This window comes from Malurus melanocephalus, unplaced genomic scaffold, assembly GCF_030028575.1.
Source record: "Malurus melanocephalus ecotype Western Australia unplaced genomic scaffold, MMel_1.1 scaffold_66, whole genome shotgun sequence".
Lineage (NCBI taxonomy): Eukaryota > Metazoa > Chordata > Aves > Passeriformes > Maluridae > Malurus > Malurus melanocephalus.
The window spans coordinates 2,222,276-2,238,184 of NW_026623298.1; the positions used below are offsets into that span (position 1 = coordinate 2,222,276).

Consider the following 15,909-nt stretch of genomic DNA (forward strand, 5'->3'; position numbering starts at 1 on the left):
GACACAGCAAAAATAAAAAACAATCCCAAACCATATTAACAACTGGTTTTTTAAGCTAAAACAGCCTTTGCCATCCTGTAGTCTAGCGCTGGACTTTCCCAACCATGGATCACTGTGGTTTCACACACCTCTCTATTCTACCAGTTGTGATACSCTTGAACCCATTTCTATCTGGTAATGAAGTATTGCATACATTAATTTATACAACATGTAAACATGACTGGCTAAGTCCTATCACATGTATTTATAGCACAATTAGTCAGAGGAAAGTTGAAAGTGAAGCAAAAAAGAAAATTTACAGGCAAAAGAGGAAATGGGCAGGACAAGATGCACAAGTAAAAAGGCCTACAATTCCTTCCCCCTCCCCAGACAGACACATATAAATAGTGAGAGAGTGAGTTCCCCTGCTCACTGGCCACCACTCATTTGCTGCATCTCTCTGGGACCTTGCAACASCCCTGCAAGATGTGGACAAAGGTACTGTCTTTGTTTCTTTGCACTGTAAGATGCAATTGTCTGCACTTTCATATCCTTACTCCATGTATTTCAGTTAGAACCCATCGCACCATGTGGCCCTGCTTTACATGGTTCACCTGCTTCAAACTGCTTGTAACTGCTTCCTCCAGATAATGCTTTAGTACAAGTGTGAGTGAGARCTTGTTTGTAATGATGGGTACAGTTCTGGTCACCATTGCTAGAGAAAGAGGAATCCAGTGTGAACAATGCAATGAAAATATAGGAGCACAGTAGAGGTGAGCCTGTATTGTAAAGGACAGAATAGCACAGTTTGATTTGTTTAACTCAGCAAAAGGAAGGTCAAAAGGAAACATCACCACTCYATGTGGATATGTGCAGGAAGAGGATACATGAAAGGAGATAATTTCCAAAGAAAGAGAGAGGAGATATATATGCATTACTGCCTATATTAAAATGAAACTGTGTGTATAGACTGGTTGTAAATAATGTGTACTCTGCAGCAGGACATTTCTAATGGTCCAGGAAGGGAAGTTTTAGATTATTTTCTAATAGAGATACTAASAGCAGCTCACAACTCCAGCCAAGAAGCAGGTTGAATTTGCATAACGGGTCATTGCTCAATAGGAGAGGAAAATAAATATATATAATTCCCATATCAGCAGGATCCAGGAACAAGGAGCCACTGCTTTTCAAAGAGGCAAGATCTTGTCTTGGAGAAAAGCTGTGAGTCCAGCTGAAAGTGAATTCAGTGGGAGCTGGGAGCTATGAGCAACATGTGCAAGGTAGGGCTGCCAGCTCCTGCCTCCCACTGAGCTCCGAGCTCAGCAAGATTTGGGATAGTAATGCTGCTAATCAGGGAGATTAAATCTTGCCTTCTTGTGTGGTAGTGGGTGCACTGGCTTGAAATGCTGCTCTCCCACTGATTTCAATACCAATAAGCAGGTGCTATGGAGAGACAGATGTTTTTATTTCTATTTGTTTTGTGTATGTGTGTGCGAATAGTCATTAGAGATAGAGATTGAGATGAGATAGAGCYAGAGATGACAGAGATAATCTTCCAYAGTTGCAGCACCTGCAGTGCATACTCTCAAGGACTCGGGGAGAAAGCAGAAGAAATACAGGACAGAAAAGGATAATGATGAAAGCATAAATAAAATATAAATAACACAGTGACATTTCTGGGAACAGAAAGAGGAAGAATTCAAACCTTGGTGTCGGTGATGCAATTCATGTAAACAGGGGCAGGGCAATAGAAATGGCCAGCATGCGAGGCAGTAGCCCGAAACTGAAAGAAAAAAAAATAAGAAAAGAAAAAAATAAAAAGAGGAAAGAAAATTTAAAAGGGTGTTTAATTTAAGTATAGAGAAATATCTACTTCTTCTCTTTTTTTCCCTTCCCAGACAATTACAGGAAATTTTGCCAAGGTGATTCATGGTTTGAATGCAAATCAGTTGACAGATCAAGTAATTCAGAGAAGTAAGCGAATGATTCTGGATACTCTTGGAGTGGGGCTTCTGGGTACCAGCACCGAGGTCTGCCACAAAGTGGCACAGTACAGCAAGGTAAGAGTCTGGCATTCACAGCACACCCTAAAGTTTAGCTATAAGACAACAAGGGAAAACCTGCCCTATAAAAAGGAAATTTTGCCATGGTGAAATTCTTTTGTGGATGCAAAGAGAGAAATGGTGTTCTTCCCACTGAGACAGGGAAACTTCAGTGCTCAAATTACTTTTCCCAATGGATGGCCAAAAGTCTGTGCATCAGTCTGCATGCTAAGATCCCCCTCTACAAACACAGTTAACCAAGAACCCTTTCCTTTCTTTCACCTATGATATTGTATTAAAAACATCAACAAAGTAGACATCACTTATCACCAACCTTTCTAATTAAGGAACTGTTAATGTGATGGGGAGTTAGCAGTGGGTTACTTGCAGTCCATAAAACATAATTATTGTCTGAGGTACATTAGCCATGCTTCTCCTCTAGTCTCCTCACACTGGCAGAGTAATTGACCCTGAAAAGAATCTTTCCCAACACATGAGTGCATCAATGAGGAGAGTTTAGCCCACTGTTTTTTTTTATTCAGACCTGCCTAGGTGGACTTATGCTCCAGAGCTCTGTGTGCCAATTATTTCTTCCCAAAGAGAATTCTCCTTTCCAAACCACGGTAGTTTATGCCCTTTTATTCAATTCACAGCACCAGGAGGCCATCTATCATTTATTCAGGGTCTTACTAAAACACAGAAAATTGAACTCTTTAGCCAGACATCTCCCCAAAAAGATGATGRTGGTCTCATCATCATTTAGGTCAGACTTGATGATTCCAGAGGTTTTTTCCAACCCWGWTGATTCTGTGATTCTGAGGGAGTTGTTGATGGGTGGTGAGAAGGGATGTYAGTGGCCAGAGGTTTGTGAAGCTACTGAGGCTCCAGGTGGATGGTGTTGATCTGCCCTGAGCTSTGTTTGGGTGGAATAGGACATAAGGCAACAGGATACTGAGTTTCTTTTCGTACTTTCTGAAAGAACAATATTTTGCTCATAAAAGAGAGCAGTTAGGTCCCCAGAGGGCATGGTCTGCTCTCAGTTACATCAGAGAGTTACATTTATCCTTGGGTTCAGGACTTTGAATTAACTGATGTCAATTTGTTTCAGATCTACAGCTCAGATTTATCCAGTACCATCTGGGGCCACTTGGATTTCCGACTGCCTCCTCTGTATGCAGCTTTTGTGAATGGAGTGGCTGTAAGGGATGCTCTTTTGTTTGCTCTTAAATCATACAAATTGATGCCATTCTTGCTCTATAGAGAACAGAATGTTCCAAAAATCTTAGCTTATTGTGAAGTCTGCTACAAAATTTTCCTAGAGTATTCTCCTAATGTGCTTCAACTTCCTTCCAGTGAGACTGACCTTAGGGTCAACTTGACCTTAGGATCCAACTTGACAGCATCCCTTAGCTTCAACGTGGGATCTGGGGCTGTAGTAAAAGGTCAGAACACTGCAGTTCACAACCTGGTATCCTTGTAGCAAGGTTGCTGCCTTGCTGTAGCCACTGAAAATGACAGTCTCTAGATGTGGCTCACTGGGATCCAAATTTCATGGCAACTAGCAAAGAACAACACAGAACAACACAGACAGATGCACACATAGACACATAGACATATAATATCACAAGGCAATTTAATCTTCAGTTATGCAGTTTTCAAAAGCATGTTATGTATTTTCAACACACACTTTGTCATTAAAGCAATAAYTGACTCCTCAGACATTTGTCTAAATTCAGATCGAGGCTGAAATAATTTGAAATTGAAAGATGCGCAAGAGGTGGGATAGACAAATTTGGCAATTATGCAAAACTAGAGAAGGTGACCRACCAAGGAAATAGTAATATTAAGCCTATTTAAATTAGTGTGACAACAATATCGGAGGTCCAATTTAACAGCTCATTTCCAGTGCAGAGAAAATTATCTTGGAAATGAGATCTGGTACCTCTCAGCTCCTAGCAGCCCTTGTGATATTCAGATCTGGCTGTTAGCATATATATGATCATTTCAGTTTACCTCTTGGTCACAGGTCAATTTTAAGCACTTACTGAAGACACCAGAAACACAGCTTACAGGATATTGGTCATAACTTTCCTTATCCTGCGCTGCAGGGCATCTTCCCAGATGACATCAAAATTTTTTCAAGCTAGAGACTTGAAACAGACCTCAAAAATGCATATTAACAGTATCACAGGGCAAAATCTGACCACTGGGGAGCCTGACCAGCTTCCCACTTTGCTTTGAAGTAAGACACAGGTGAACAGACGTGAAAGCTCAGTTTTTGAGGTAATTTTGAGTAATTTACATTACTACGCTATGTAAAAAATGCTGTCCCTGATACTCTCAGGTCCTTGGGGGTTCTCAAAATTTTGCGGGGGGAAGGAATGTGTCTGATAAGCAGCACATTACGGACACTCACTGCACTGTTGGGAACCATCTGCTACCAAATTAGCAGCCATATGCCATGCTGGAAACACCCAAAATCTTCCTGAGCATCTGGGCTCTGGCCATGGGAAAGAGAAAGCAGCACTTGGGATACTGTCTTGAGACAAGCAGTTCATCCGCATTAAGACTGTAGCTTTCACCTACTCCCAGCAGCTCCAGGGAGTCTGGTTCCTTGTGTTCTTGTGTGCTGAAAATTCAGGCTAAAACCTCCTGTACGTTTGCAGACTTRTGCCTGTTGCCTGTGGATGGTTGCACCAGAGAAGTAGTTTTGATGATATAAATTTCATTTAGCAGTATTTTACTGCTACAGTTTTATGGTGCGAGTCCTAATGGCAGCATCAGTTGCAGCGCTGGGGAAATAATTTMATTATGTTTATATTWCATTATGTTTATATTTCATTATGTTTCAGGGAAAGTGAAAATTCACTGTTCACATGGTGGACCTAGAACAGCTGCTTTAATTATATCAGCCTAATCAAAGCAGCAAAAGCCAATTGCAGAAAAAATGAATCTGTCACACTGTTTTCAGGCTGGTACAACTTGAATTACAATTACACTCTTTTAAGGCAAGATCTCGGCTGCATTGCCACTTCCCAGAGAGCTCTGTTGGGAGTAAAGGTCTTTAAAAGACTTGAAATTTTTGATTTCTAAGGAAAAAGTTATTTGGTACTTTTTTATACTAGTTACAGTATTTTCATTGGACTGAAGCAACCTTGCCAAGTCAGAGTTTATTTCTAACAACAAATCAATGCTTTCCTTTCCATTAGGTGCACTCAATGGACTTTGACGACACCTGGCATCCAGCCACACACCCATCCGGGGCCGTGCTCCCTGCATTGATTGCACTTGCAGAGGCCTTTCCTCAGAAGAAAAAAATCTCGGGTCTTGATCTGCTCTTAGCTTTCAATGTGGGAATTGAAGTGCAAGGCAGGTTGCTGCACTTCTCCAGAGAAGCCAGGAATATTCCAARAAGGTACAAAGAAATGTTTCAAGTAGAAAGTTGAGTGGAATTGTTTTTTAATCAGTGTTAATATACTTAATTAAATATCAGTTAAAATACAGATGGCACAGTTATTCATATTTCCTATGCTGTTTGTCAGGGAAATTTAGGGAAGGTCTATCTTAAACATAAATACACTTATTTGGCTCCTAACTCTTTAGCTAATAGATTTCTTTTTGAAACCATTGACAAATTCACAGAAAGAAGGCAATGATCTCCCTAGTGTGCATTTTTATAAATTTATAATAATATATAAATAGTAATAATAAATGTAACTTTGTAGGTGACTATTAATTTGCTTTGAACTATGAGCAGCTCTAATGTTTCAATTTGTTTCTGGGGAAGATCTACTGCAAACAGTACTATTCCAATTTAACTTTTTCTTGAGGAAAAGTGACAGCTCTCAGCAAGGCCCACWTGTGAATGCTGAATGTATGTTTCTGTATGGTCCGATCTGTTTTCCATGGCAGTGAATGAAAAACTTGTGTATATAGTGAATTCAGGTGAGTTTTTGAAATGTGGTAATGAAGATATTTTTGTTTTGTCAGGTTTCACCCACCGGCTGTGGTTGGCACAATRGGGAGTGCAGCAGCTTGTGCTAAACTGCTAGCTCTTGACCAGCTGGAATGTAAAAATGCCTTGGCTATTGCTGCCTCCTATGCAGGTGCCCCACTGGCTAATGCAGCAACCCAAATAAAGCCCCTCCACGTAGGGAATGCTGCGAAGCACGGACTGGAAGCAGCTTGCTTGGCTTTACAGGGCCTTCAAGGAAACAAACAGATCTTGGACATGGATTCAGGGATGGGGGCCTTTTATACAGATTACAGCCCACAGACTCTGCCAACCTTGCAGTCCTACCCCTGGCTCTTGGACCAACAAGATGTGGCCATTAAACGCTTTCCTGCTCATCTTGCGACGCACTGGGTGGCTGATGCAGCATCTTCTGTTAGGAGGAAGCTTGTGGAGAGCAGTGAGAACTTGCTCCCCCTTGATAAAATTGAGAAAGTCACTCTGAAAGTTCCTGAGGTCAAATATGTGAACAGACCCAGCCCAGCCTCAGAGCACGAAGCACGACACTCCTTCCAGTTTGTTGCATGCTCTGCTTTGCTGGATGGCAGCATGTCAGTCGAGTCCTTCAGCAGTCAGAATGTCCACAGGCCGGCTTTATGGGAGCTCCTCTGCAAAACACAGCTGGAGCACCCTCCTGACAACACCCCCAGCTTTGACAGTCTTTACTGTGAAGTGAGTGTMACACTTCGGGATGGCAACATGATCAGCGACCGCTGCAATACCTTCTACGGGCACTGGAGGAAACCCCTGAAAAAGGAGGACTTGGTGAAAAAGTTTCAATCCAATGCTCTCAGTATCCTGCCCGCAGAAGCCACAGAATGCATTATAGACACTGTGTACAACCTGGAAAAAGTGGAGGACTGTTCTGTGTTAAGCACATTTCTATCAGGACAGTCAGCTAGAGCACTTCCAGGGAAGCTGTGCTTCCTTTGAATGCTCCGGCCAACATGCTCTTCACAAACCCAATGCAAAATTCTGCACAAACTCTTAGTAACTCAAGCACTTTTAAATATGAATCCTGTAATACAAGAAGCATATTCAGTCCAGTATTGTGGGTTTTCACCAAGTAAATAATTTAGTGATTATATGCCCAGGCTGAACAAAAGATCCTCTGCTGACACAGCCGACTTCAGCTATCTTTGTACCTCTAGAGGCAGAGCATTCACTGCTTGCACACGGCACAAAAATCTCCCTATTCTTCTGCCAAAAATCTGCTTCTCCTAAATAACTCCATACAGGAAGTCCAAATTCTGGAGGAGAATGGAAGTGCTGTGTTCATGAAAATCATCACTGTTAGAAGCACAGAGAACAAAAGCCTTTATATGTTTCTTTCTGTATATTTTATCTCTACAACCTCCTTGAAGAGAGCACCTGTTACGTCTGAGCGTTGACATTTGAGCTAAAATAAACACAGCACACGCAGGGAGTGGTAGCACTCGATACTCTGAAGCACGTCAGGCGTCACTGTGGTGACTGCTCTTGTGCTGAGAAGGCAAAGGTATGGGCTCGGCCTGATCACACCAGCACCGAGCAACAGGGACTGCTCCACACTCCTCGTCATAAGGACATTATTCTTCACATCCTTCCTTTGGCTCCTCTGAGCTACAGGTGTGTTCCTCTTTTATTCCCACCCCAGTTACATGGGACTCTGAGCAGCTGATGCCAGTTCAGGTTACTTCAGGGCCAGCAGAGCGTGGGTTACAGTACATGGGCAGGCAGGAGTGACGGGGACCTGTGAGCACCAGAGCACTTCTTAAGTGAGGCAAATCAGTGTCCACAGTGAACCAGGATAATGAATTCTGAGAATTTTTTGTTCCTGAAGGAGTACAAAGCCTTGCCAGACTGAGCTCCTAAGAGAAACTGCCAACCCTTTATTCACATTTGTAAGATGAAAGCATGTGCTTTAACATAAAACGTATCTTCCTCAGGGCACTAAACGATGTATGCAAAAAGAAATTACAAAATAAAGCTAATTCATTTTACTAAATAAATCTGAAATTACTTCATTAGAGCAAAACTTGTGTATTTTCCACGTGCAATGAATTCATTTGTGCTGGATCTTGGTTTATAAAGTTTGTTTACTTATGGGCTCTGCAARAATTTCGCAAGTCCATTAGTAATACTTGCTTAAAGACTTGCAAGGGACAAAAACCTTAAATAACCATATTCATTCATTATTTATCCTTCTGATTAGAATTGAATTACTCACCTGTACTGAAGGTAAACAGAATCATTTACAACTATTTTACCTGCACTTGCAGCTGGGTAACAGCAAATGTGAATTACTGATAACCATCAGTGATGTGATAAAACCCCATTGCCCATTCACTCTTTTTAAAACTGAATACATTTGGATTCATAAGGGGGAAAAAAGGAAACCTTCCTATCACCTTCAACATACAGTTTCTATTTTTAAAAAGAAATAAATAGGTTACACTCAGAAGTAACCCCTTGATGTATAAAACATTTAAAAAACTGCCACACCAAACAAACCAGGAACAGTGAAGTTTAGCAGTTGYATTATTTTATTAATTCAATCAAAGGAGGCTAAATATTTATGCTTAGCTACACTGATTTCCTTGCAGAAGTCTGTATGCTTCTAGTCAAGCAAGTTTCAGGACTTCTTGTACCATTGTTCCAATTCCATCAAAGATTTCATGCAGAGGAGCCTTGCACATGAAAGCACAGGTAGTAACTATTTTATTGGCTTTATCCACATGGGATTCATTTACATTTTTGCAAATGTGCTTACATCCAAGCTCTGCTATAGCAGATGCCGTTTCAGCATCAGGAAATCTGTAAATAAAAAGACTTTAATTAACATAAAGAGATGATACAGCCATAAAATTCTGCACACGGATCTTGAATGAGAGAACTACAGTAAYATCTACGTGACTCTTTAGCTGATGATGACAAGGGAGTTAAAGAAGTTGCTCCTGWCAGATTTTCCTATCCTCTATGGACACATCAAGTGATCTAATACCTTYGTAAGCAAGGTGTGAAATGCAGAACCACAATATGTCAGAAGGTACAACAGTTTTTAACAATCTTTCAGTAGGTTTGGAAGATAATACCAAGTGCATATGATACCAACTGATTCTCAAAAGTCTGAGAGAGAAGACAGCTGAACTTGCAACTTTTTCCAACTTTCCTCCATGCAAGGTGTTCCTCTGGGATTCTGTAGAGATTTTGATTATTTTTTCCTTCTGGTAAGGGAGGAACAGATGCAATCCCTCACTRCTGCTGTTAATGAATTTCATTCAGAAGTTTTATTGGGAGCTGACAGTTCTTGCAGCAGCACTGACTTCTGCCAGGCCCTGYTCTCATCTGCCTCCCCTAAACTGGCCCCAAACCACTCCACCAGAAAAACTTTATTAAAAATCCCTGAGCAGACAAAAGCCCACAGACGCAATCTAAGCAGCCACTCAAATTACCACAGGCCACCAAGTCTTTGAATGCCAGCTGGCCAAACACCCRCTCTTCACTTGCACATTTGCAAGATGAATCATGGCCTTCATAGGCATTGGGTAAACAAATTCCAGATCTTGCTTAGGATGACCTGCACTCCATYACTCAACTGCCATGAATGAAACAGGAAAAAATAACTTGATATCCCTGGTCCCAGCATGTCYGTACTGCTACGATCCTATAAGCCACTTGTTCTGTCCCTTTTAGGACTGACAGATGCAACTGTCTCAAGTGACTCATGTGACTCATGTGCCCTCACACTGTGCAATAAAGGTGGCTCATAGAATGAYGGCTAAGGCCAGAGGTGACAACACCTAGAGCTTTCACTGTTAATTGCTCTGCATCTGTAAATGTTATCATAGAACATCTGAGACATGTACAAGACAGGGAGATGTGGCACTTAAGGACATGGTTTAGTGGAGACYTGGCAGTGCTGGGTTAATGGTTGGACTTGACTGTCACAGAGGTGTTTTCCAAGCTAAACTATTCTATGGTATCAGAGATCAGTGTATTTCTGGCAGTAGCACCACAGGTTACCTGACCTCATGGATCCACTCTGTCCTGAGASTTATGTGCCTACTACTATTATGCAAGTGAAAACTGTCCCTAATTTTTCTTAAAAGTAACTAAGTTCTCCCAGGTTTACTGGTACCAAAGAGACTTTTGCACATAAACCTATTYCCTAATTCTAATTCCCATGTAAATMATTTCYATCCATTTGCTTCTTACCTTCCATCTACATTTTTATCTTGACCGACGGTAACCTCACAGCCAGGAAAGACTTTGGCTGCCAAAACTGGTGATATACAGCACAAACCAATGGGCTTTTTAGCACTGTGGAAGGCTTGGAGTGTGGAGTTCACATGCTCGTTGACAGTACAATTCTTGCCATCTACAGCCCAGGAACACAGATTCTTTGCTACACCAAAACCACCTAAAAAAAAACAAACCACAAAACCAAAAAGCTCAAATGTAAGGCTAGTGCCTTAAAAGCCATTAACTTTGATACCAAAGAGAAGCTCTTTCTCATAACATAATCTTTGTATCTGTGGGATTSTTAAGTTACTGTACTGAAAACTTTACAATGTAACTGTAACCTCTAAATGATGAGTTTACAATGTTACAAGTTTAACTGCACTCTTTTTTATACCATACATAGGCCAGAAAGTTTAATCTTGTTTCAAAAAGCAACAAATAGACRAACAGGAAACCTCACATTCCTTTACTAGTCACTAGAACTGCTGCACCATCTGTTATGCACTCCTCAATAAGGAAGAGGGATTAGAAGAAAGACCAATACTAGTTAAAAGCACAAGTATGGAATTCATGGGAGTAATGCAAACCATGATTTGACCCTCTACAGTAGTGAACTCTCAAGTTTTACYTTCATACTTAAGCAGTTCTAGTAGAGCTTTTCTTCTTCCCTAGAATTATTTTTGAACTTTAAAAAAAAGAGATTAATACAATAAAAACAAAAGGGATTTTACATAAAATGGACATTATATATGATATTCTAAGACACAAACACTTGTGAAAGATAACATAATTTCCTATTAAAAATAGAGCTGATCTGTCTTTCTATAAATTAGTTTTAACAATCCTTTAGGTGCATTTAATCTTCATCTAATTGTATAAGCAATTTGTATTTTACAGCTCCTTTGTTTGCTAGATTTATAACCATCAGAATAATCAAAGTAAGATTATTCCATATGGAATGTGCACGACATCAACTTTTCTACAATAAACATATGGAAATTTCCACAAGTATTTCARCAGACATCAAGAAGCTTTGCATTTTTAATATTTTTCCTTTCCTGGTTTGCTTACTTCCAAGTGTTATCTGAAATCTCTGAGGTAAGATTTTAATTTTCAAACTTAATAGGGTTTGTTTCCCTCTAACAGTTATTACAGCAACCCCCCGAGCCTGGGTTATAACAGCATGAAATTAACGTGGAAAACATCCCTGAACCTCTACTCCCTCCTGATCAGCCCTGACATCAACCACTCGCCTTCAGTGCAGGCAGGTTGGTTTCTCTGTTATACACATACTCCCTCTGCTGGCCTTTCAACAGTGWGAAAACTTCAAATTTAACACTTAGGCCAAATTATGAAGGCAGTATTTAACAGTGCTATGAATATTCTGGAAAGAGATCTGCAGCAAGTCACGATTTCCTCGTGATGCTCCAGTTTATTAATTTCTAAAAGTTATTACAATTACCTCCATCTGGAAGGTGATTTTGTGGTCTCTAAATAAAAAATTATCCATAAACATGTTTAGTATAACTTGATCAGCAGCTGAGTGGATACATAATTAAAACAAAATGTACTCACATCTGATATGGAATATAATCTATTTGGCAACCTGCTATTCTGCTGATGTTTTCAGAGGCCCTAAAATTAAGGCATCGTAATGTAACCAAGTTCTGACCCTTTTTTGTATTCTGGTCAGTGTTCTTGTCCACAAGTAAGTAGTGAAGTTTTCACAACCTTTAGAAAGAAGGAATGGTGTGATGCATAAATTAAAATCAAAAGAGTCCTCTGGTATTTTTAACCTGGTGAATCATTGATCAATAAATACATTGAGTTAAAAAAATCACAAATAATTTTCTTTAAAAAAATTTGCTCAGATGTCAGAGCATGGTGCTAGCAACACCAAGGTTGTGGGCTCAATTCCTATATGGGCCATTCACTTGAGAGTTGGACTCCATGACCTTTGTGGGTCACTCCTAGCTCAGAATATACTGTTATTCTGTAACACCTACCAGGGAAAATGACAGCATCAAATTCACTAGCTTTCAGTTCAGCCAAATCCTGAATGTTTCCTCTTGCCAACCTGGCACTTTCAACTAACACATTTCTCTTCTCTTCTGCTGGACTTCCTTTTAGGTGATTGACTACATCCCTTTGCTCAATATTGGGGGCAAATATCTTCACCTAGAAGAGAGATGAAGCAATTCTGTGAATGTAAACAGAACTCATACACATTGRTCACAATAAAGATCATTTAATGAAAATAGGTTTTGCCCCTGAAACCTCTTATGCAAGTTAAGTGAATGTCACAGGATAAATTCAGCATCTTAAATATCTAAAGTAACATAGGATATATTAGGATGGGTAAACACAGCCATTCTCCCCATCCTGTTCCTGCAGCATTTTGACAGGAGGGCATTCTTATGCCAACATTGCTAATACTGCCATGGCAGTTAACACCAAGGACAAACAGGACACCACAATTTATAGCAGCAGCCCAACTGGATGTACAGCTGACTTTGAARAAAGGTTGCTCTTAACTCTTATGGGATGAAAGTGCTAAAAAAAATTGACATAAAAAAGTTAAAGATGCAAATTTTACAAGCATTTTCTAGAGCAAACATTAGAGTTACCAGCTGTCCTAAAACACCAGCAGCAGAAAGGGTGAATGAAACACAGGAGAACAGATTTTGGCTAGACACAAAAGGGAAACACTGCATCAGAATGTGATGCTCTGTGACAGGTGTTCCACAGGGGCTGTTTCCTTCTGTCTGTTTTGAAGCTTCCTTTGAAAACTTCTCAGAGATGGCAATTTTGTGCTAAATATGAGGGTGCTGTTGTTACCATCARACACCTGAATGTGGCTACACAAAATGACCACCTTATTCTATCTGAAGCCACAGATGGGACCAAAGTACATCAGTGTGTCCTGGCCCAAGCCTCTCTGACAAGTCCCACATTACCAAAGAGAGCCCAGAAACAGGCAGTAGAAAACAAGCAAGTGAACCCCAGTGAGGGCTGCAAAAGCTATCAGAAGGAAGATAAAGAATTTTAACCTATCCTCAGCTCCCCAAAGCCAGAGAAGAGGCAGGTCTCCAGCTGCTCCTTGCTCCTGGGTTCACATGATCACAGAATTGTTAGGATTGGAAGGGACTTCAGGAGATCATGTGGTCCAACCCCCCTGACCAGGCAGGGATACCTAGARCAGGTTACACAAGAATGCATCCRGSTGGGTTTTGGATGTCTCCAGAGAGGGARACTCCAYGASCGCCTGGGCAGYCTGTTCTCGTGCTCTGCSACCCTCAACATAAAGTTCTTTCTCATAGTGAGATGAAACTCCTTGTGTTTTCATTTATGGCCATTGCTCTTYGTCCTGTCACTGGGCATCACTGGCACTTTTGCCCACAAAATTGGATTCATCACCTGGTGTGAGACAAGGCAATAATTACAYACTCAAGAGAGACACYGATTAATTTTTTCAGAGTCCTGCAAGCCTGGGTGTTCGGTGGTATTCCACAAATCAAGYACACCCACCRGACTTACTGTGCCATTGTCTGCACACAGAAATTCAGAGTTAGTAGTTCTCTAAGTGCAGCCCATCTGTTACCATCAGCTAGTAATTCCGTACAAGTTTTCTAACTCCAGCTAACTTCTACGCATGCTCTGGGTGTTCACATGGGCAGGGGTTTTTTTTATGACCTGTAGGCGTGACTTTTAGTATTGTAAATTAGTGGTATCAATGAGATCTCTCAGTCTTCTCCTGTCCAGCTGCCTGTTTGCGACCTCAGCTCCTGTCAGGGGGCCAGGTCTTTGGGCGGGGGTGAATAAAACAGGGAAGGGAGCCACAAAAGGAGCGAGATTATGGCTGAACGGGGTTTGTAGTGCGCAGGGGCGGCGTAGGGAACATCGCGAACTGGGARGGGCTGCGGTGCCACACACAGCGGGAGCCAGGGCTGGGGGTACGGCCAAGGAGGGAGGGGACACTCGGCTGCTGCGTCAAATACAGCCCACGCTGGGTCTTACACACACACATACACACTCACAGAGACACATGTATGTATACACATAAACATACACACACACACACACGTATGTATACACATAAACATACACACACACACACCCCGCCGCTCCCCGCTACCTCCGCGCCGCCGCGGCTCAGGTGCACCAGCGCCGCCGATGCCTCGTGAATCTCGCTGCCATCGAACACGCCACAGCCGGCGAGCACCAGCGCCACCCGCTTGCCCATGGCAGCCGCTCCTCAGGCCCGGGAAGGGGCTGCTCCAGGCGGCGGGCCCGGTCCTGGCAGCACCGTCCSTGCTCCTGCTCCTCCTCCTGCTCCTGCCGCGCCTGCGCCCCCGCGCTCCGCCGCCGTGTCCGTCTGCCGCGGGCCGGAAAGTCGATGAGGAAATCTGGAAAACAAAGGGCATGTGTCTTTAGTGTTAAATACAATAGACTCAGACGTATTTTCAGCCTCATGTTCGGCCTGGCCTGCGCCCCTCGGCAAGGCTGTGGTGTGCTGGTGCCGCACGGTGACCCTTGGAGTGCTGTAGGACGTGCGTGTTCGTCCCCAGTTCCAAAGTTGCAGGGTCTCGCAGAGCCCCAGGGGGATATCTAGGAGGTGGTTTTCATTTTGGGGGCTTGTTTTACGCGTAGGGATGTAATGGTGTAATGACATTTGAGTTCCAAATTGCTTTGTTTATAACATAAATTTATTACATTGGAGTTTTATGTAACAACCTATGAAAATATACATCAGCAGCTAAACTAAATATGAATTATTGTAGTGGAGAAAAAAAAAAAAAAAAAAATAAAATAGTGGAGTTTGGTATGAGGCCTGCTGGGTCGTGCTGCTGTTTGTTTCAGGGACACCTCATGCATCAGATCCACCTACATTTTCTTCCTTAACATCATGCTGAGTTCTAAGGAGCTGCTCCATGTTACCAGGAGTACCAGAGTTTTTTTAGAAAACCAACCTTTCTTCTTTCACCAACTTCCAGCTTAGTCCCTAAGGTATAGCAGTAGTGAACCAAAGGAAATGAATGCATCCCATTTCTCCTCCTTAGGACTGTGCACACAAATGCTACACCAGGGATCAGCTGTACTGAGTTTTAGTAGGATCTCTCATGTCTSCATTACTAATTTTTCATGAGCTGCCTCTCTTATAATAAAAAGAAACTTGGGCTTAATAATGAAAACTGCACCRGAGGGCTGAAAATCTGGATCTTGTAGAAAAATGAGAGTATATTCCAAAAATTTGGAGTATGGGTTTTCTGCAGAAGGTACCACAGTGAGTAGATGGGGAGGAGCAAAAATTACATTTGAAAGCAAAGCCTTTTGCTGTAGCAAAATTAATTCAGTTGAATACTGATTGGTTGTGAATCTGTGTGGRATGATGGATAGAGAGATTCTGGAACAGGACAGGGCCAAGATAGAGAAATTCCCTGCTGAAGGGCAAACTCCTGTCTGCTGGGCAATGTTTACTCCAAATTAATGTAGGGATTCAGCTCCATCTGCACCACAGCCCACACTCTGACTCCTAGGGTTGAGCTATGCTACAGCATAGCTCCAGCTCCATCCTGGACCCCAACCCTTTTCCTACTGCCAAGGATTTKAGAAAGATGTTTTCTCTGGTGAAAATCCTGTTTTGAATCACCT

General features: G+C 41.8%; 2 protein-coding genes across 3 annotated transcripts; one reads left to right on the forward strand and one right to left on the reverse strand.

The window, feature by feature from the left end:
- Positions 1–421: 421 nt before the first annotated feature.
- Positions 422–8,020, forward strand: ACOD1 (aconitate decarboxylase 1). The gene is made up of 5 exons (XM_057366489.1): positions 422–477; positions 1,878–2,039; positions 3,130–3,219; positions 5,231–5,436; positions 6,012–8,020. Exons 1-5 carry the CDS (start codon positions 466–468, stop codon positions 6,964–6,966), a joined length of 1,425 nt encoding a protein of 474 aa, XP_057222472.1. The 5' UTR covers positions 422–465; the 3' UTR covers positions 6,967–8,020.
- Positions 8,021–8,516: 496 nt separating this feature from the next.
- LOC130573786 (glutamine amidotransferase-like class 1 domain-containing protein 3, mitochondrial) lies at positions 8,517–14,620 on the reverse strand. Of its 2 annotated transcripts, none has more exons than XM_057366494.1 (4): positions 14,393–14,612; positions 12,264–12,435; positions 10,231–10,435; positions 8,517–8,829 (listed from the first exon to the last, which is right to left on the reverse strand). In XM_057366494.1, the coding sequence occupies exons 1-4, from the start codon at positions 14,498–14,500 to the stop codon at positions 8,637–8,639; spliced, it is 678 nt and encodes a 225-aa protein (XP_057222477.1). In that variant the 5' UTR covers positions 14,501–14,612; the 3' UTR covers positions 8,517–8,636. The 2 variants fall into 2 exon arrangements, with proteins under 2 accessions (XP_057222477.1, XP_057222478.1); XM_057366495.1 differs by lacking the exon at positions 8,517–8,829 and adding an exon at positions 8,865–9,211 and having other exon boundaries at positions 14,393–14,620.
- Between the last annotated feature and the right edge of the window lie 1,289 nt (positions 14,621–15,909).